Below are 21,177 nucleotides of genomic sequence, written 5' to 3' on the forward strand. Positions count from 1 at the left end.
TTACAGTCCTGGATTTCGTTTACAAAATTTTCATTTGGGTTAGAACTCGGCTCTAAGAAAGTGCTCAGCCTAAACGTATAAGCCTATAAGGCATCCGAATCAAACGGATGAGAAAGTTGTCTCAGTACCTGAGTACCATTACCAAATGGGACTAAGGGCTCGTAAATTAAACTATTATAGGAGAAGGGCCCAAGAGTCAAAATGATAAAAATTTAAGAAAACCCATAAAACGACGTGGTTTTGCTGGATTGGGGTTTTCAGTTTTCACACTCTCTGTGTGACCTAAGCTCCAAAGCTCCTCCACCTTTGTCATAGTGAAGAAGAACAAGTAGCTACGACCTCCTCTACTCTTCTCCATCCTCGGTAACTATCACCTTCTTCTCCTTGTTGATTTCTGTTGAATGTAGTAACTGCTGCCACACTTAGACTCTTCTAACTATGAATGCGCGCATCTGATTTATCATGATTTCCACATCGCATTATGTTCGAATTTCCCTTAGAATTTTTCAGCTCCATCCACACTTTGTTCGATTATTTTCGGCGTCTAATCTTACTGAGGCGCATGCCTGAAGCTCACAATTTCATTGTAGTTATAAAAAGAAAAGGAAATTTGGGAATTGACAACCATCACAAAAACCTAAATTTCGAAGAATTAAGTTGAATCAAGAGGGAAATCGATGTTGATATCGGAACATAGTTCCTTCGATTGGTGATGTTGCTGTTCATGTTAGTTGTTGTTGCCCTTGAGAAAATGATTGTATTGATTTTGTGAAAGTATACCACTGGGATTAATGCACAATTTAAGTCCCCATTGTTGATTCGTTGACTATGATAATCTTAGGTTGCATGGCCTGTGAATGTAAGCAGTTACTTTGTCTGGATTTGTAGACGGCCATAGAGTCATACGCTTTCTCTATCTCGATCATGGCTTGTTGCCTGACTCTGCCTACTCCTTTTTTGCAACCCCTGTGCTGCAATAAATTTTCGTACCTGAGCAAGCCCTGCGTTTTGTTGCCAAAGCTTGGCTACAGACAACTGAATCAGAACCAGTTTCGGCGATTGTCTTCGATTGATGGAAATAATACTGGTAGTCATTATTCTGATCCTGAACCTGAAGATTCAAGGAGGAATAGTGATAGTGGTCAGAGAGGTTCTGCCACATCCAATGATACGTTGGCGAAACTGAGGAGATATGGTATTTCTGGATTGTTGTCGTACGGGTTATTGAATACTGTCTATTATCTTACGACATTTCTCATCGTGTGGTTTTATGTTGCTCCTGCACCTGGAAAGATGGGCTACCTCGCAGCTGCTCAGCGATTTCTTAAAATAATGGCCATGGTGTGGGCTGGTAGCCAGGTTACTAAGCTTATTCGAGCTGGAGGAGCCCTTGCTCTTGCTCCTTTCGTGGACAAGGGATTATCCTGGTTCACCGTCAAGTTCCATTTTAGGTCTCAGGGAAAAGCTTTTGCAGCAATTGTTGGAGCTTGCTTTGGACTGTCTTTGGTTTTGTTCTTTGCTGTAACATTGCTTTCGGCGTAAGCTATTTCTGGTCTGTTCTCAAGGGGTCGTATGGAAGTCATTGTCTTATGATATTTGGCAGCTGTAGTCTTAACTGATCCATCATTTTGTTGTCACTTCCTCCATCAGCTTCTTGTATTGCATTTGCTGCATGTTGCAGCATTGCTATAATTCAAGTACTGTTACTCCTGTCAAAAAATGATTGACGTTCCAGCTTGATAGTTTCTTTCTCATTATTATGCACACCTTCAATTTTATTTGCTGAAAGTTAGTAGACATGCACATAGATGTGATTTCGCTTCTTTCTTAAATTTAGTATAGTTACTATTCAGCTTGCAACTGTTGATGAACAAATTTGAGAAAGAACGTTCATGACTGTTAGAAAATGTAGCATCTATTAGCAACTGACAAGTCAACAGGGCCATTGCTTTTGGCAATTTCTCTCAACAGGGCTCTAATTCTGAAACCCATCTATCAAACTAATTTCACAAGTCTTTTTTGGTTTCTATCTTATTGATTTATAAGCTATGATGCTGGTAATTTGGGAAAGTAACTGACATTTATACTTATGGATTACAATTGCAGGAGTAGCAATAGTGTTGTTGCAGGAACATGGCGAAGCATCATCCTGATCTGATTATGTGCAGGAAACAACCAGGAATAGCTATTGGAAGGTTGTGCGAAAAGTGTGATGGTAAGTGTGTGATATGTGACTCCTATGTGCGCCCCTGCACACTTGTTAGGGTCTGCGATGAGTGCAACTATGGATCCTTCCAGGGACGGTGTGTTATCTGTGGTGGTGTTGGAATTTCTGATGCTTATTACTGCAAGGAGTGTACTCAGCAGGAGAAAGATAGAGACGGGTGTCCAAAAATTGTGAATCTAGGAAGTGCCAAAACAGATCTGTTCTATGAAAGGAAGAAGTATGGTTTCAAGAAAAGGTGATCGTTCGCTTAGCTTAGTGAGATCATTTTGTTGTGCTCAAATATTGCCGCTAGCTTATATTACTATCAGTCGGATCTGCTTAGCAAACGTCTTCATATAGGACTCTGCTTACTATGTGTTTGGGCTGCTCTTATTTTTCTTTACGCATATAGGACTGCTCCTGTTGTTGGCTCTTTTGGATGCATTGTCTTGTTTCCCAGTATGTGACATGTAGTTGAGGAATGTAAAACGTTGAATCAGCTCTTGTTCATTGTTGTTACTCAGTGACATCTATCCATGGATGCCTTTCTCGGATTTACACTCGTGCAGGATTCTATTAAGTTTGCATTACTCAACTAGGGCAACTTTGCTGTTACATAATTGAGTTTCCAAAACTGGTTGCATCTGTGATTCTGGCAAGCAACCATATTCGTTCGTTACAGCCATCATTACACGTTGGTAAATGGCCTAATCACTAGAGCTACAAACACCAATAACAGAAGAATCCTTATTCACATGGTCAATGCAGACATGCAAGCAGCACAAGAGTTTCTTCGTTACTTGTTTCACGTCAATACTATTCTAGAGATCATAAAATCAACGAGTACCTGAAAATATGTCAACAGTTGAATGAGTTGATATGTCTCCTCCTCCTCCATCATTGGCTGTTCAACTATTTCAACCTCTTCAATTGGCAACACGAGCACCAATTGGTCGACGTACAAGCTTCCCTTCGTCACAGCCATCTGGCTTCCTTCTTCTACCTCTCTCTCCGATCTTAGCCATTTGCATTTAACACCTGAACTCCACCCCTTCCCCTTTCTTCTCAATTTTTCACCCGATGACTAACATGACTTGTCTTCACATAACCTCTCCACTTCGCATTCTTGAGACGTGTTGCCCCGTCAGCCCAAAACCCAGAATCCCAGATCCTGTAAATTTTTGGGTTTCCTTCCATGCGCTATCTGATGATTCTGATCTCTCCCTCTTCAGCTACACGACAATAAGCACCGAGCTCCAACTCCAAGTTACCATCCCGACCTTTTTTTAGTTTAAATGGTCTTGAGTCGGTTTTGCACACCGACCAAAATCCCACAGAACTCTATTTTGGCGTCCAGTTCCACACGTGTCTTTTAAAACCTCGATCTCCCCCTGTCTTCTTCCCCCAATCCTTACCTTGCTCTCGAAGTATTCCATCCCATAAGTATCCACCCAGCCACCATTTTTCTTGGCAGCAAAACGCAAAACCGCTCACTCAAACTTGACTTTAGTTTTACTCAATGTCCTCTTTTGAAGCCTTCTTCGAGGCATGGCTGGTGCGGCAAGAGCACTACCTCGACGAGCTCCAGTCGGCCCAGCAGCGGGCCGACGAGGTCCGTGACGTCGACCTCAGGGACCTCGTTGGTCGGGTCCTTCTTCATTACCAGCAATACTATGAAGAGAAATCAAGAATCGCCGAGAGAGATGTGTTTCGGGTGTTTTGTCCGACTTGGTTCACTCCGCTGGAGCGGGCCCTGCTCTGGATAGCCGGGTTCAAACCGGGTCTGGCATTCCGGCTCTTTACGGACTCCGTACCCGACTTGTCCGACGACCAGCGGGTCCGGGTGGCCCGGCTGATAGAGGAGACCCGGGTCGAGGAGCGGACGCTGAATGATAAGCTGGCCAAGATACACGAGAGCGTGGCGGCACCTCGGTTCGTCAACGTGGCGCGTCGTTATTCGCGGTGGATAGACGGCGAGGGGGAGGAGGAGGAGGCGACGCGGTCGTTGAAGTCGGCATTGCGAGTGGTGGTGGCGAATGCGGACTTGCTGAGGACGACTATAGCGACCAAGCTGGTGGAGATGCTCAGCGGCGCTCAGGCGGTGAGGTTTCTGGTCACGGTGGGTCAGTTTCAGCTCAAAATTAGGAACCGTGGGTTGGAGAGGCAGCAGCGCTCCGGAAGGCGGTGGTAGTTTGGAACTTTTATTAATTGTTTAGTAAGCTAGTTAGTTAGTTACTTTCTTCTTGTTTTCTTTTTGTTTTTTGCTAATTTGATGAAAGAATATATATGAGTATAATAATGAGGATGGCACTAGTTAGAGAACATTTCACTTTGTTGTCTTTTTTCGTATATATGTTGGGTCTATAATTAGATACATAGCCCTCAACTGGTCCTCAATTTAGTGTTCTTTCTAATTGTTAATTACAATCACTAATACAATTGTTGTCTGGCGAATCATCGGATTGATGTTATACTGCGAATTTAATTTTTTTTTAAATTTCAGCCTAACAATCAAAATTTTATTGTTATGATACTTTAAATTTAAATTTGTTTCCCAAGTTATCAACCCATGCAAAGTAGTCAAAAATTTAAGGCGATTTTTGGATGTTGAGGTGTCCTACGGCTACGGCCCATTTCCTTGTAAAAGGGTTCATTCTTGCCTTCTTTGTATCGAGGGATCCTGCTTTCCCTAGACCTATGTAGTGAGTCTTGTAGGTGGCGTGTTGTTGCTTACGACGTTTGGCTACGATTCAAGGCTTCTAGCTTGCCAAACTAAAAAACTTTTGGAGCACTCTTGACTGTAAAAGGGTAACACTTGTATTGAGCATCAACAGAGATTTTGCTTCTGTTGGAAGGTAGGCATAGCTTGTGCGAGACTGGAATTTGATGGAGTTGGAGACTTTGGTCCATACGAATAGAGCTGTGCAACCTTGACTACGCCGTATTTCACGAAACTTCGGGCCGGAAAATGTGACGTTCAAGATTTTTGTTGTTTTGGTGAAAGTTGGGTTCGCCAGATTGATTGGATGCACAAACCTGGTTCTCAGGCATTGGATGATATGGCAAATACAGTTGTTAATATACATCTTTATTTTCTACTGTCAACTAATCAACACTTGAAATTTGAACAATGCACGTCTGTCTATCTTATTTAAACCGTGTTGTCAAGATAACACTTTGTATTCCAGAGTTGAGATCTACAAAAGTAATGCTGCTACAGGCGCCTTTGTTTGCTCAATGCAGCTGGTTTGAAGCTGGCAACTCCAGTGATTTCCCGGCCTGTGACAAGGCTATTGATGTCCACTTTCGTAGGTGTAGATGGGTTCCAAATCACAGAAAGCCTGCAAGGTGAAATGAAATGTCAGAGACTTTTAGAAAATTGTACAGAACGATGTGTATGTAAGGACTTCAGTGCCCAGCATTTAGCCCCCCAATACCATACCAAGTTTAAGACTTGATGCAATCAGATTTACTTTGTAACACTGAAAATGCTGAACTATGTTAACACAAAGGACAGGAACCATCTGAAAGATATAAATGTACCAAACAAAACAGGTATGGTGGTGAGGAAAGTAAGGATCCGGATCCTGTTGCTCATTTTTCACTTTAAACATGTATTCTAAATTTGAGGGTAAGCGAGCATAGGAGGAAATCAAACCACAACACGGTTTGGGTATGTGGGTGGACATATTCTCCAAGAATTGGATACTTGCAACTTGGCAAGTGCAGCAAAGGATCCAAATTCTAAATTCTAAACTAAAATCGTATTGGATATGGAATCTTATCCGACTTTCTAGTTGCAAAGGTTTCATTCTCATCTCTTAGTTAGTTACTTATGTATGAATAGAAAATTATCTGACGTGACACCAAGTAATTCCCTCCCTGGAGCAACTGTTTGCCTTGCTTTCACAGTGATCCATGACTGAAGATGTACAATAATTTGTTAAGATTGGATACACAATTTGATAGCTGTAATAAACAAGAGAATGCAATTTCCTCTCACCTTGCCCATGCTAGCCTGACCTGGAGTCATTTTATCTGCCTCATACAACTTGCAGAGGCGCCAACCTATAAGTATCATGGCTTGAACATTACCCAGCATATGAATAAGTTTCTCTTGGTTGATTTGAAAAGCTGCTAGGGTGCTCTGAATTTTTTTTCTCTCCTTCAGATACCTTTCAATCCCTCAAAGATCAGACTTGGTACTGAAAGCTTGAAAATAGACTCGGTAGAAGAGAAATGCAGACACATAGATACAGTTTTTATACCTGTGGCACATATCATAGACACCCATAGATATACCAATAGGTTGCCAGCTGTGATGCACCGTGAGAAAAAATGAATGCCCGTATCGTACCCGTATCGGATACGGGTACGGTATGGATACGCTACATTTATGTATCCGTGGCTGAAAATACGTATCCATAATATGTACTATATAGTCAACTCACCTGATACGGTCAAAAGACATTTTGGATACGTTTTGGGGTATAATTGTCAATGCCACGTTAAACATTCAGAATAACTATAGTACTAAACTACTAATTACAATTAGGTGGAGAGTCTAATAGCTCATTCCATTGTTGTATTTGCTTGAACTTATTAAGTATTTTAATTTATAAACTTATGTTTATTATAAAATTAATGGAATTTAGGTATTTTAATTGCTTGTTTGATTAACTTTTAGAATTTATATATATAATATATATATTAAATATTATTTTACAAAACGTATCAAAAACACTATATTTTAGAAAAGAACGTATCCCGTGTCATGCCGTACCCGTATGTACTTGTGCATCCTTGGTTGCCATGCAACCATGACGCGGGAAACAGCAAGTACCTATTTCCAGTAATTCAAAGTAGGCAACATACAAACATAAGTAATCACTAGTTAAGAACAACTCATCATTTAATAATGACTTGATACATACAACAAATATTCTGCCTTTCGACAATTATGCTCAAAGTGCCTAAAAGATAGAACAGACTGCAAGAAATTATTTCTTACAATTGCATTATACCTTGCTGGTATCCTGAAAAGAATTAACACCAGGTAACCTATCCTCATCAGGGACAAAAACTTGATTTAACAAAATATCTCCATTTTGGACCATACGCAAACCAATTTTCTTTTCTATTTTTGTCGCTTTCAGTCCAGGGACATTCTTGTTTACTATATATCTGAAACAGAAAGAGGAGAACTTGTGAGCTTTTGCACAAACTAGAGCATCTGCATACCAATGCAATACATTTCTCAAAAACAAAAGGGCACTATTCATGAACTATGAAAAATAATGAGAAAGGAATATGGAGCAGTATAACTAAAAAACTACCAAATATAGAGACTTTGCCGCACATTTATGATTCACATACCCCTTGATCTGATTTGTTGTTGTATTCCTAGCAAAAATAACCAGCACATCAGAAAAGGTAGCGTTTCCAATCCAGCGCTTTTGGCCGTCAAGAATCCAACCTCCTTCCACCTAATTATCCCAATTACATTAGATATGGGATAAAAATGAGAATTAAGACCATAATCACAGTTCTATAGGGATCTGTAAGCTAAAAGATACAAAACCAAAAAAAGAGTCATTTAACAAATATAAACAAGCAAATAGGCAAGGTTGAGAGCCAATACCTTTCTTGCTGTGGTTTTTAACTCAGCCAAAGACGGTAGATACTTCTGCTTTTGAGCCTCTGATCCACATAATGCTATTCTTCACAGCCAGAAAAGAGTTAGACCAAGGCATGACTTATCAACAGCAGTGTTTGGATTTTGGATCCGGTGCAAGATATTTTATTTCATTATTAAAGTAAAGTGGTATCAGTACAGCAAACAGCTAATAATTTGGTTATTTGAAAATTAGAGACTCCAAAGTACAAGATTTTCCAAGTTCTCACCAATAGTGAGCATGGCTAGTGATGAATGCACTAGGATGAAAGTCGAACATGTAGCATCAACCCTAGCAACTTCTTCTGTAGCAATAGCACTTGCTGTAACAGAGAGACCAGGACACCCATAGCCCTGATTGCAAGAAGGTCCAAAACAAGTTTAACGACCCATACGGACATACTCCAAATCACAACTCAAAATAATAGATATAGAATCCACTAGTTACCTTGATTGTGCCCCCAGCAATTCGCAAGGCACCGAGCTTTGGAATAATATGAAATGGAAGCCTTTTCCCAATACTGAAAAATCAAATTCACAGATAAATCTCAATATTTATGGGTTTGAATACAGCTGAATTGTTTAGAATCTAATAAGTACACAAACACTAATAAGTTTAACAAAAAGTATACCTTTGCCATGATTGGAGCGACTTCTTTCTCTACAGCCTGTCCTACTTTCATCCTGATAGCCTACTCCTCAGGCGTCAATAGATCATTAGATTGATAAGAGTCGGAAGCTGTAAATTTTCAAGGTCACGAGATGATAGCAAGGAAAGCTAATACCCGAAATCGCCTAATAGCCTACATTTTCTACAAATAGAACTGGCAACTAAGCAAAATCTTTCTGCGTGCAAAATACTCGACAGAACAGTAATAATAACAATATCAACAGAAATTTAAAAAACAAATAAATCACACAATGCGTGTGTTCACAAAATGGATGCATACATAAACTATCGAGTTATCTATCGACTATCATTTTGATTTTGACATATTGTATATATGTGATGAGTATGATTTCTTACTGCAGGGAGGAAATGTCGAGGCCGGAGTTGCCTGTGGAAAAGCAAGGGAGACATCCAATGCAGGTGAATTGAAATAAGTGGTCATCGCTTCATCTGCAACTAATATCACAACACAATACCAGCTTATCAAAAATTATCAGAATCACTAAAACCAAAAACACAATGAACAAGACTTCGTTCAAGCTCAAGAATCCAACAAAAAGCCATAAATTATTGATCTTTTTCCCTCCCGACAATTCCAATTCATTTAGTTTATTGATTTGGAGGAATAACGAAGTAGAGACTGAGCTGAATCGTGGTTACCTTGATTTGGTGGTACAGTCATGATGAAAAAATGGATTGGGTTTTTTTTTTCAGTGCTTTCCGGTTCGTTGGGATCAGTGGCGATTGAGTTTGAGCTCCAAATTAGGCGGATCAGTGATGAGGTTGTTGGCACGCAACTCTAGGCTTTTATATGTTGTCCTCTTTCTGATCATTTGATTTTTCCCCTATTCTAACCTTTGACCCATGTCTATTTATGGTTTCTACATTTGTAAATTGTAACTCCCTATACATTCAATATATAGGGTATTATTATTCAAATCCATAAGGCACCACTCCTCCCCTTTCTAATATTAATATTTGAGGGAGCTTTTGAGTTATGGCCTTATGGTTTCCACACGATTTATGCGAAATTAGTTTGACGTACATTAGTTATCCGAAATGATTTTAGATAACAGAATTCTAGTTTAGTACCTTTTTTAATGCGATAACCAGTAGTTGACCTAAGTGGATGATCGTGATCTGCCTACCAATCACGGAGTTAAATCAAGTCACTTTAGTCCCCAAAACAAGCTGGTAACTAAATCGAAAGCTAGAGAGATCTCATTGTTATCGACAACGAATACAACGACAATTTTTATTGCTTGGTGGTGTGTATGTAGTAGATTTCAACCATTTATACTTTTGGGTGTAAATTCATTTAGCTTCCTCTCGTTCTTTCTCGAGTTTAATTGAGTTGGAGACTTGTGTTTTATGTGTTATTTTTCTTTTGACCTAAAATTAATCCTCAATTAGTGACTTCATGTATTTTTCTAACCTTTACCATTTCATGAAAATTAATATGAAATGTGTAGTCAGTTGTCCTATTGTAGTGATGGGGGAGTAGAATTTTTAGAGAGAAGAAGGACTACAACACGCAATTATAAAAGATAAATGAATAAAAAATAAATATTTACAGCTCTCTCTCTCTCTAAGAGTATGAAATGTCATCGGTTTGAATCGTTTGATTACTTAAACAAAGTCTCCTCTCCGATTCACCTCCAAAATCTCTCGCTATGTTCGCCAAGCGACTCCTTCAGAAAGCCGTCAACCACCACCACCACCATTCTCAGGTATTCCTCCTTCACTTTCCGGCCATCCCATCGCCGCCGCCTGTATCTCTACTCCTTTACCCTTCTACTACAACAACCGAGTTGAATTGATTGATCGAGTGCCTAGGGTTTTCATTTCTTACTGTAATTGGCTAAATCTTTCTTCTTTCGATTCGCTTGCTTCCATCTGAAAGAGTTGTGCTTCCGTGAATTGAATTTCGAGCTCGAGCTCTTGGAAACTGAAGAGCTTTTAATTGGATTTTAACTACTATGGGACTTGTGATCGATCGGTGTTTCTTTTTTGTGCTTTCAAGTTTTGATTGAGTTTTGTGATTGTTTGATTTCAGCAGAATTTGCAGCAAGAAGGCAGCTTGACGTCAGCAGACTTGGACCTGCGAGTTGCAGTTCATTACGGGATTCCATCTACTTCGTCCCTTCTTGCTTTTGACCCCATTCAGCGTCTTCTCGCCATCGGGACACTGTCAGTTCAAATGCACCTTTTTTTCTCTATCTTTTTCGCAGTTAAATTCGCAGAATTTGGATAGTAAATGTTGCTGATAAGTTGGCTTACTTGTTGCTACTAAGCATTGTCGCTATGCATTTCTTAGCATGACTGTTAATTTCGAGTGACTGTACCTTGCAAACTAGTATTCGTGCTTTCTCCTTTCCTTGTACATTGATTGTGGTTAGAACTAATTATGGAAGATAGGTAGGTAGTTTTGGTGAGAGCGGTTGTGTACTTATTTCAAAGAAGGCAATGCAATATTTTTGTAACTTTCAGCTGGATAGGCTGCTAGGATTGCGTTGTGTGTTCACTTTGATGAACAGTGGATCGTCTTGCTTGACATCAATTATGCACGATTGTGTGACATTATTTGTTTTTGATGCTGATAGGGATGGAAGGATCAAAGTAATTGGTGGTGACGGTATTGAAGGGCTCCTTATATCCCCAAAGCAACTTCCTTACAAATTCATTGAGGTATCAGCTTGCACCATCACCTATATATATTTACTGTAATATATATTTTTTTCATGTTCCCCCTTAGTCTACTGTTAGTAATACAAGGGTACGGTATAGTAGGGTGATATTTTCAAGGAATATTTCTATAAATTTTTGAAAAGGCTGATACTTTCTCCTTCATCAAAACAAATAAGTAAAAATAGTATCTCGCATATTGAGAAAACCACTGTAATTTTTTTTTTAAATACTTGAAGAAACAACTACTGACCCATACATATAGTGCGTGAATTTCGGACGGACTTCTCCGCGTGGAGGGAATTACTAAATATAGTCTATGCCTTAAGGTTACATTCATGTACATATATTTTGGTACACCTTTTCCTTCCGGTCTGCATTACTTGACTACTCTTCTTCTCTTTTTCTTACTGATTAACCAGTAAACTTAAATTTACTGTACTTTTTGCAGTTTCTACAAAATCAGGGTTACTTGGTCAGCATCTTAAATGATAATAACATTCAGGTATTGATTCTTTGTACTCTGTAGTGTTTATTTTCCATGCCACCTTAATGTACATGGAAAACGTGAAAGTTTTATAAAAGTCTTTCTATGTCATGCATCCTCTTTAATTTCCCTTTTGGCAATTTTTAAAGAGCAGTGTCTTTTAGGTAGCTATTCCGCATAGTGTTTGTGGTTGGGTGAATTATGTTTACCTGTTCAACTAAATCTATTACAGAAATAGATGATAGTTGATTGCAGCAAAGACCGTTAACTTGACAACTATAGTTGATAATGAAATGCTAACAATAGGACATTCTTTCTGCTTACAATTGATCAGTAACTTCTCAATTTTTGGCAGGTTTGGAATCTTGACGACAGATGCCTAGTTTGTTCTCTAGAGTGGGAATCAAATATAACTGCTTTTTCTGTAATCCATGGCTCCAACTTAATGTATTTTACTGACCAGAACAGAATTACTTTCTCTCTCTCTTTTTTTCTTTTTTTCTTTTTCGTTTGCAGTCATCTATTTATCAGATGGAGAAGTACACTTGATAATCTTTCTAGTACTTTACAATTCGTAGGTACGTGGGGGATGAGTATGCTTTATTGTCTGTGGTGAAGTATGATGCTGAGGAGGGAAAACTTTTGCAGTTGCCATATCAAATATCTGCGGATTCATTAAGCGGTATTTCTTATTTTCTTCACTCTGCTGGTTTATAACTGAAGTGCATAAAGGAATCATAAGTTGGCATCTCTTTTAGCTCACATTAGCTCCCTCTGTTATGTTGATTACCTTATCGTAGAAGAAGCTAACTGAACGATGCAAGGGCTCTATCCATAGAAGAGGTGTCTCCCTAGAAAAATAAAGTAAAAACCAAAGAACAAAAATATATCTATATAAACAAATATAAAATGTCCTCTGGGATGCTTGAGAACATTTTATCATAAATCTCGCAAATGTGGGCATCAATTCAGTAAAGAGTGTTGCAACAATTAAGATGATATGATTGTCGCATGAAAACTTTGGGTCGCTAAATTGTCAGTCTTTGTGTTCTTTTTACTCAGATAATCAGGGATCCAAGTTCAGTTAATCTCAGGCCATGATTTGCTTCTGTCCATTCTGTTTATTGTTTCAGTTTTGTTGGACAACATGTTCTTAAGAGTTTCCTTGACCTTGTTGTGTTAACATGTTTAAATAAAATCTGTTACTGAGAAAGAGTTGGAATTGGATTTTGAAGTTGTAGGGATGTCAAAGATTTCTACTACCTATGTCTTAGTATTTTCCCGTGAGGTGTCTTGTTTTTATTGTGATGTCTATCAATATCTGTACCATATTGTTATCGACAGTATGATTCATTTCTTCTACAATTATTACTCATCCTATTGTTCTTTGCTATCATGCAGAAGCTGCTGAGTTTCCATTTTCGACTGATCAACCGATAGTTGGACTTCTTCCCCAGCCTGGTTCATATGGAAATAGGCAAGTAATGGCATATTTATAATTTCTCACATCACATAATCCCTTAATAGTGTGAAACAGATTGGCCTAGATGTTCTCTTTCTGATTTTGCCAGAACAATCATCACTGCTGGCCGTTGTTCTTAAATTAAGTTACTTAAATTCAGTTAAGTAATAATTAGTAAACATGTCTATTTTTCATAGAACCAATTATTCTTTAATCAAATTATCATCTAAGAGAGCAATTTCTTTTCATAAGACGGATATATTGAAATTCACAAGTATCGCATTTAAATGCTATTATGCTTTTTTCTTCTTCTTTTTTATTTTATCAAGGCAACAGTTCAGATTTTTATATGGCCAAGGAGGACTTCAAATACTTCTCTTAAAATTATAGTTTTGCAGTTTGCTAGTAACTTCTAAAGATTTTATATCTGACTTTTGCTCGCTGCTTGCTTATATTTGTCAAGGCTTACATCAATAATCGGAAAAACTACCTTATATTTATACATTTTATTGAATGATGAGGGTTTGTTGTTATCAGAGTACTGATTGCATATCAAAATGGGCTGCTTATTCTGTGGGACGTTTCTGAAGCTCAGATTGTTTTTCTTGGAGGTGGTAAGGATCTCCAACTAAAGGATGGAGTTGTTAAGCCTACTGATGAAGTCAATATAGATTCTCCTGAAAATACCATAGAAAATGAACTGGCAGAGAAAGAGATAAGCGCTCTTTGTTGGGCATCATCCAATGGGTCCATTTTGGCTGTGGGATATGTAGATGGAGATATATTGTTCTGGAACACGTCCTCTGCTGCTTCCAGTAAGGGTCAGCAAGTATTGTCATCATCTAATAATGTTGTTAAATTACGGTTATCATCAGCAGAAAGAAGACTTCCTGTCATTGTCTTGCAGTGGTGCACATTAAATAAATCCCACAATGATTGTGATGGACAACTATTTATCTATGGTGGTGATGAAATAGGATCAGACGAAGTTCTGACGGTGCGTCATATGTTTAAAGTTGTTTGACTTCCCTTTTGTGCCATTTAGTTGCAATTGAATGCAGTTGCTGAATATTTTATGGATTTGTCCCAATATAAGATATCCATCCAAGCTTACACTTCTCAATAACATTACAACATACCTAGAAATAGTAAAGACATAAGTGTGAAAGTGAAATTATATCTTGAAACAATAAAATTGGTTTATATGCCTGATGATTTTCAAATAAACAACATTTTCGCTCTTTATTACATAATTTTGATTTCTCATCTAGTATGAGCTGCATGCAGTTTTTTGTCCCTTGCCTCTTTTTCCAGTTCTGATTCTGATATTGATTAACTGATTTTTAGTTTTATGATTGTATCCTGGATGCGTTTGGAAATTAATATGTTGCATGTGTTGTCGCTTCATTCTTTATGAAGCAGAGCTTCATTGCTTTGTCTTATCTCTGAAAGCTACTGGCATTCAAGATTGGTGCTGATTGTTTTTCTTCTGTCCAGGTTTTAACTCTTGATTGGTCATCTGGGATGGGAAATTTAAGGTGTGTTGGCCGTACAGACCTTATCCTTACTGGTTCGTTTGCAGACATGATTTTATTGCCACATTCTGCAGCATTTGTGGGTAATCACAGAGCTGATGCTTTTGTGTTAACAAATCCTGGCCAATTGCAATTTTATGATGAAACCAGCCTATCCACCTTAATATCCCAGCAAGAAAAGAAACCATCTGTCTCTGGTTTGGATTTTCCAGTGGTGATACCTACTACTAATCCGACCATGACTGCTGCCAAACTTGTTAAGACACCTACTGGGGAGAACTCATTAAAGGCTCTATCAGAGGTATAACATTTTTCGAGTTTATATCTGGCAGGGGTGTTTCACTTTTTTCATTCATAAAGTGCTCATGCTTATCTTTTTCTACCTCACATGCTTCATTTTTTATTTTTCAGATATCCTCAGTTCTGAACCTGTGCTCATTACCAACTTCAGTAGATGGTACAACTTGGCCCTTGACTGGAGGTGTGCCCAGTCAATTATCTCTTTCGAAGAATAGTGGTCTTGAGAGAGTATATCTAGCAGGATATTCAGATGGATCTGTTCGGATCTGGAATGCCACATATCCGCTCTTATCTTGTGTCTGTGTTTTAGAAGGCGAGGTATCACCAGTTCACCACTCATTGAATATTGAATGTACTATTATAATATATATATATATATATATATATATTCATGTAGCACACAACTTCTCTGTATATAAGGTAGACATATTTAAGTTATTTTAATCTAATTGGCAGGTACAAGGTATAAGAGTGGCTGGTCTAAGTTCTCCAGTCTCAGGAATCGATTTATGCATCTCCACTCTAAACTTGGCTGTTGGCAGTGAATCTGGTTTGGTTAGATATTTTCACTATTAATTACTATATTTCACTTCTAAGTTTTACTATACTGATCGACTTTCCACCGGCATGAATAGGTTCGTATTTACAACCTTAAAGGGTGTTCAGATGAGATAAAATTCCTCTTTGTAACCGAAACCAAATGTGAAGGTATTCAATGTCCTTGACTTTCTTTGATCAAATCCGCTTAATATGACCTTGAAATTGTTATTCTAGAGCTTTTATTCTATCAAGCTAACAATTGATAACTTGTTTATTAGCCCACAGTTTGTCTGAAGTCAAAGGACCTCAATGCAGAGCTGTTTTCAGTCTTACTAATTCCCGAGTTCAAGTGCTACAGTTTGTGAAGCATGGAGGTAAACTTGCAGTGGGATTTGAATGTGGTCATGTAAGTTTCATTTGTTCATTACTGTTGATAGTTTTTTTTAATCGTTTGATAGTTTTGAAGGATTTTAAATTGATGTTCCCGTCTCAGGTCGCAATGCTGGACACAAGTTCCTTATCTATTTTGTTTTTCATTAAAGTTGCATCTTTATCTAGCTCCCCAGTCATATCAATGAGTTGGAAAGAAATTACAAATCCTCAAGGCTTCTTGAAGAGTTCAAAGCTCTCAGAAACAAAGTCACAGGTTCACCCTGCAGAGGAAGTAATATTCATCTTAACCAAAGATGCAAATATACATTTAATCTGTGGAAACACGGGTAATATGATCATCCCTCGGCCTTGGCAATTGAAAAAGGAGTCGGTTGCAATTTCAATGTATATTATAGGCAAGTATCAATTTCAATCTAGGAAAACACTAAACACTTGTTATATTTCATTTATTTAGTAATTAGACAATTCTGAGTTTCTACGTATTATGATTTTTACTCCAGATGGCAGAATTTCAGCCTCTAAAGTATCTGATGCAAATCTGCCGGAGGAGGCGGCAAAGGATTCTTCAACCAAGAACAACTCTGTGGCAGGAAGTTATCCGGTTCCTTTAAATTCATTCGAGGGAGACCTGAACTATAATTCAGAAAATGCATACTCTGAAGAAAGATTGTTGAACTCGCTGATTTTGCTTTGTTGTGTGGATTCAGTACACATGTACTTGACGAAATCTGTGATTCAGGTGCTTGTTATGCTGCCTTTATCATATTCCTTTGTTCTTGCTTACTACTTTGTTGCATTTTTCTTAGCATGCTAAGGCTATATGCTCTCATTAGGGAAACAATGAACCCATTCGGAAGGTGAAACATGCAAGAACTTGCATCTGGTCAGCAACTCTGAAGAAATCTAAAAAAGTTTGGGGATTGACTTTGCTATTTCAGACGGGAGAGATTGAAATTAGGTAGAGTTTCTCATTCTTTCCTGGCAGCAATAATAAAAAAAATACAGAATGTGCTACTTTGAGTGATCTGCGCCTCCCATCGACCTATCATAATTGATAGATTATTGATTGAAATTGCTGATATCCATAGCATGTCATAAAAAAATGTTGGTCCACTATGTAATCCATTCGTTACGGAAGGGAAGAAAAAAGATGCAATCGTTTAATGGAATAATCATACCTTTCAATGTGCAGATCTGTTCCTGATTTAGAATTGGTGAAAGAAAGCTCCTTGATGTCAATTCTAAGGTGGAACTCTAAGGCAAACATGGATAAGACAATGAGTTTTGATGATGCGCATATTACAGTGGTAATGTTTTTCCGAAAATTTAAGAAATGTAGGGGCACTTGAGTTGTTGCTGTTAAATTGAGGCATGACTGATTAGTATGATTCTTACAGGAAAATGGGTATGAAACAGCATTCATCTCCCTGTTAGCTGCTGAAAATGATTTCAGGTGCATTCTTTTTCTTTTGTTTTCATCATATTAGTTTAGCAATCTAGCTACTGGTCCATTGGTTTAGATGTGAAGTTGAGGCATTAAGCATTAAAGTTTGGTTTTTGAATTGGGAGTAATAAAGATGATTCCTGAAATTTTACTTCTATAGGATTCCAGAGTCTTTGCCTTGTCTACATGATCCAGTTCTAGCATCTGCTGCAGAGGCTGCATTAAGTGTCTCTTCAAATCAGAAGAAGAAACAGGTTTAGAGAAAACAAAATTTAGTTTTTATACTTTTATTAGGTTTTTATTTTCTGAAGGATTCATTATGTTGCATTCACTACATACAGAGTACTGCCCCTGCGATATTAGGTGGTATTGTCAAAGGTTTGAAAGGAGGAAAAATGGTTCAGAGTGGAGATTCTACTGCAACTCCTAAATCCAGGTTTGACCGTGTCGAAGGCGTGTTTTTGAAGTCTCAACAGTTGGATTCTGTCCCAGTTTTGGATCATCATGGAAATTTGGAGCTTAACATAGGTCTGTTCCTCTTCACTCCTTTATTTTCATCTCCCTGTTGAATCTTTGCTTTGTTGGGTCAACCGTACACTTTTAATTTCAAACTGAATTTATGGTTTTGGCAGATGACATTGAAATTGATGAACCTCTATATGTAGCATCTACGTCAACATCCCATGATGTTGATGATAAAAAGAGAGGTAATTTTGTTTGTTATGTTTGCATGATGTTTTTAAAAAAAAAAATTAAAGCACAACAATAAGAACAAATTTGTATTGCAGAAGGGGACTCAGAGAGGGATAGATTATTTCAAGGTGGGACTGGTGATACAAAACCCAGAGTTAGGACTGCTGAAGAAATCAAAGCTAAATATAGAAAAGCTGAGGTAATTTCAGATGATGATACTGGTTTTATATGAGATAAGCATGTACCCTAGAATTAATTTTCGCTCTAATATGGATTCAGGATGCTTCTTCGGTGGCTTCTCAAGCAAGAAATAAGCTAATGGAGAGGGGGCAAAAGCTTGAGGTAGGTTGACAGATTTGAGAAACTGACTATTATATTTCATCTTCCATTTATTGGAAAAATGCTGTGATACTGTCACTTGGGGGTACTAGTGACTGCAAACTGTTTTACTTTATCTCAGTTTTTCCTGGATCCAGTGACAGTATACTTTTAAAACGGAGGAAATGTTTGAATGACTCTTACACCAACTGGCTTCTTTTCACTTTCTTCTAATTCAAAATTTCGCTTGCATCAGAAACTCAGCAAGCGCACTGAGGATCTACAGAATGGAGCTGAAGATTTTGCATCAATGGCGAATGAGCTAGTCAAGACACTAGAAGCACGAAAATGGTGGCATATTTAAATTGTTCCACCTTTTTTGCTGGCTTCCAGGTTTCATATAAGGGGAGTTGTTGGTCCTCTTTGACTAAGGCCGAGAGAAGACAGTTTATGTAAAGACCTCATCTGTGGCGTGATCAGAAGACATTCCGAAGTTCGCACGCTTGTAGTGTATAGAACTCAATTTGTCATCTCATTGTATGTTGCATTTGATGCACATTAAATTATGTGGTGGCAAAGCAGTTTAGGTGGTTGCTTGGCTTCAACAGTGGAAGCCGCATTTTTTCTGATATGTTCATGATTGTGAAAGAAGTGTGAAAATATATATAAAGGAGAAACTGCGAAGCATTTCAATCATCAGTTTCGTTACAATTCAGCCCTTGCTCTTGTTGCAGAGAAAAATAAAAGACGAGGCAAATTTGATTTTATGCTCTAAAGTTAGTCACAAACAGTGGTCTATGACATATCCATGGCCGCATTTTTCTGGTGTCAGCTTTTCAGAACTGTTCTCGAATTAGCAGCAAGCTTATTCCCAACAAGATCCCTCAACTCAATTTCACTAGGGAACCTCTCCTCCTTCAGCTTCGAAAACACCTAGAATGTGAAAGGAGACAAGGATGAGAATCAAGAGAAATGGAACTCAAACAGAAACTATGGATTGCAAGACATCATTGATGATTGCTCTAAATCATACCAGTTCACCATTACAATAAACTTCAAAAGCTCCGGTACTTTCAAGGAATGATTGCAAGAAGTTCCCCAAAAGCCAACTGGTTGCAATGCTCCCAAATCTATTAGCTTGCAAAGACTGGTACCAAGAAGGTGGTGGCAGCATCCCAAGCCTCTGAAAAATGTGCTCACCGCCCAATATCGTTCCGATGATCCCTACTTGAATAACTGGTACCAATTTGCTGAACAAGCGTTTTGGTAATGAAGCAGGGTGGTTTGCTAGTATAACAGTCATCCCAGGATATGATGTTGCCAACATGTTTTTCATTGTTATTGCATTTCCTCTGCCACAAATTATACATAGCAAAGAAAAGGATTGTGATGAGAATATGTGACTACTTTAACTACCTACTATAGTTCTATAGCTTGATCACTGTTACCAATCATCAAAATTTGAATTGGGAAGAAGTTCTCAAAAAAAAAAAAGGAGAAACCTGTAAGAACAAGATGTGCAAAAATCAATATTGACGGTGTTTCCTACGCCAGTTTCTCCAATGTCGTTGGATTTCTGAGTTGAACAAACACATCAAGATAAGAATCTTCAGCATATATGAGGTGATATTTATATGCAATTCATCCGTGTGCATAATTATAAACTATGCCACTATGATAATGAAAAATGAGGTTTCAGAGAGACCTGAACTGGGAATTTAAGCGGCTCTTGGAGAATCTCTTGCTGTTCGGTTTGGGGATCAGGGTCTTGTTCATCAGGGTCAGCAATCTGGTGATAATGATACAAGGTAGGCTTGGGAGGTCTAGGTGTGAATAGGTTGAAAATGTCTCTGCAGAACAAAAGGATTGGTAACGCAACTAGAACTATATGAGCTCGATCCATCAAAGAGAGTAATGGAGACACCCAGATAACAAAACAGAGTGATTGTCTTCTGTTTTAGGCTATTGCCAAGGCATATGATTCACTTGCTCATAGAAGCTTTGCTGATTAGTAGGATCTTCATTTTCCATGGGAATGAATGTGACAAATGCCAATCATCTAACCCCCAAACACTAGCTAGGTTAATATCAATTTCGTATAGTTTGGTCCAATCAATTCTAGTGGTGTACTACGTACAAATATAAAAAACCAATCTCTACTTGTGAGTTTGTGACACTACAAACACTTCAAAATTGTCAGAATTCTTTGTTTTACTCACACGCTTTTTAGATTTATAGATTTATAATATAGATGACTAAGATTAGAAATTGAGTAAATTCTAACATAAAAAATTCAAGACAGAGTATAAGCCTTCAAGTTATCATTTCATTTGATCTTTTATCATTACATCTTTGTGAGTGATTTTATGCGATGATAAAAGACATGAGTCGTTTACTTGACATCTGAAATTTACTTTGGGCATTTAGGAATCCAAGCTATTCCTATTTCAGTTCATGGCTTTTGCATGCATGTTACCTTGTGTTCCTATTTATTTCGGTTAATAGTGTCGGGTCTCTCTTATTCTTCCCCTAGTCTCACAACAAAATGTGATGCAAGCACATAAACTACTATACATTAAAACCTCTATAAATTTATAGGCTCGGGACTGAGGAAATTTATTATTTAGCGAGATATTAATATATCGATAAATTAATAATTAATTAATAATTAATTAATAATTAATTAATAATTAATTAATCAATGTATAATAAATATTTTCTTTCATTTTTTCAAAGAACAAAGTTTTACTTTATGTTCATGCACCACATT

At 37.9% G+C, this 21,177-nt stretch overlaps 6 protein-coding genes across 8 annotated transcripts; 4 read left to right on the forward strand and 2 right to left on the reverse strand.

Annotated features, from left to right (window-relative positions):
* Positions 1–235: 235 nt before the first annotated feature.
* LOC126798406 (PHD finger-like domain-containing protein 5A) lies at positions 236–2,760 on the forward strand. Its single transcript, XM_050525363.1, has 2 exons — positions 236–363; positions 2,107–2,760. Exon 2 carries the CDS (start codon positions 2,134–2,136, stop codon positions 2,464–2,466), a length of 333 nt encoding a protein of 110 aa, XP_050381320.1. The 5' UTR covers positions 236–363; positions 2,107–2,133; the 3' UTR covers positions 2,467–2,760.
* Positions 261–2,073, forward strand: LOC126798405 (uncharacterized). Its single transcript, XM_050525362.1, has 2 exons — positions 261–363; positions 842–2,073. The coding sequence occupies exon 2, from the start codon at positions 925–927 to the stop codon at positions 1,540–1,542; it is 618 nt and encodes a 205-aa protein (XP_050381319.1). The 5' UTR covers positions 261–363; positions 842–924; the 3' UTR covers positions 1,543–2,073.
* Positions 2,761–3,664: 904 nt separating the features above from the next.
* LOC126796733 (protein RESPONSE TO ABA AND SALT 1-like) lies at positions 3,665–4,397 on the forward strand. Its single transcript, XM_050523474.1, has one exon. The coding sequence runs from the start codon at positions 3,726–3,728 to the stop codon at positions 4,395–4,397; it is 672 nt and encodes a 223-aa protein (XP_050379431.1). The 5' UTR covers positions 3,665–3,725.
* A 970-nt stretch (positions 4,398–5,367) lies between these two features.
* LOC126798408 (acyl-coenzyme A oxidase 4, peroxisomal) lies at positions 5,368–9,311 on the reverse strand. The gene is given in 15 exon segments (XM_050525365.1): positions 5,368–5,508; positions 5,510–5,574; positions 6,072–6,128; positions 6,210–6,381; positions 6,475–6,522; positions 7,018–7,049; positions 7,231–7,390; positions 7,583–7,692; positions 7,848–7,921; positions 8,111–8,234; positions 8,329–8,386; positions 8,388–8,401; positions 8,513–8,619; positions 8,908–9,000; positions 9,211–9,311. Coding segments are annotated over 15 exon segments (1,224 nt in total). The 5' UTR covers positions 9,233–9,311; the 3' UTR covers positions 5,368–5,420.
* Positions 9,312–10,153: 842 nt separating this feature from the next.
* LOC126798390 (uncharacterized) lies at positions 10,154–19,103 on the forward strand. Of its 3 annotated transcripts, none has more exons than XM_050525344.1 (24): positions 10,154–10,280; positions 10,607–10,740; positions 11,154–11,238; positions 11,687–11,740; positions 12,078–12,169; positions 12,301–12,404; positions 13,124–13,199; positions 13,722–14,181; positions 14,682–15,020; positions 15,131–15,337; positions 15,476–15,574; positions 15,655–15,727; positions 15,838–15,965; positions 16,053–16,347; positions 16,453–16,691; positions 16,786–16,910; positions 17,145–17,259; positions 17,350–17,405; positions 17,557–17,650; positions 17,738–17,924; positions 18,029–18,103; positions 18,185–18,288; positions 18,369–18,431; positions 18,664–19,103. In XM_050525344.1, exons 1-24 carry the CDS (start codon positions 10,224–10,226, stop codon positions 18,769–18,771), a joined length of 3,369 nt encoding a protein of 1,122 aa, XP_050381301.1. In that variant the 5' UTR covers positions 10,154–10,223; the 3' UTR covers positions 18,772–19,103. The 3 variants fall into 3 exon arrangements, with proteins under 3 accessions (XP_050381301.1, XP_050381302.1, XP_050381303.1); XM_050525345.1 differs by having other exon boundaries at positions 10,160–10,280; positions 10,610–10,740; XM_050525346.1 differs by lacking the exons at positions 10,154–10,280; positions 12,078–12,169 and having other exon boundaries at positions 10,681–10,740.
* Positions 19,104–19,168: 65 nt separating this feature from the next.
* Positions 19,169–20,310, reverse strand: LOC126798404 (selT-like protein). Its single transcript, XM_050525360.1, has 4 exons — positions 20,113–20,310; positions 19,910–19,983; positions 19,441–19,759; positions 19,169–19,340 (listed from the first exon to the last, which is right to left on the reverse strand). The coding sequence occupies exons 1-4, from the start codon at positions 20,308–20,310 to the stop codon at positions 19,236–19,238; spliced, it is 696 nt and encodes a 231-aa protein (XP_050381317.1). The 3' UTR covers positions 19,169–19,235.
* Between the last annotated feature and the right edge of the window lie 867 nt (positions 20,311–21,177).

The sequence above is a fragment of the Argentina anserina genome, chromosome 6, assembly GCF_933775445.1.
Source record: "Argentina anserina chromosome 6, drPotAnse1.1, whole genome shotgun sequence".
NCBI lineage: Eukaryota > Viridiplantae > Streptophyta > Magnoliopsida > Rosales > Rosaceae > Argentina > Argentina anserina.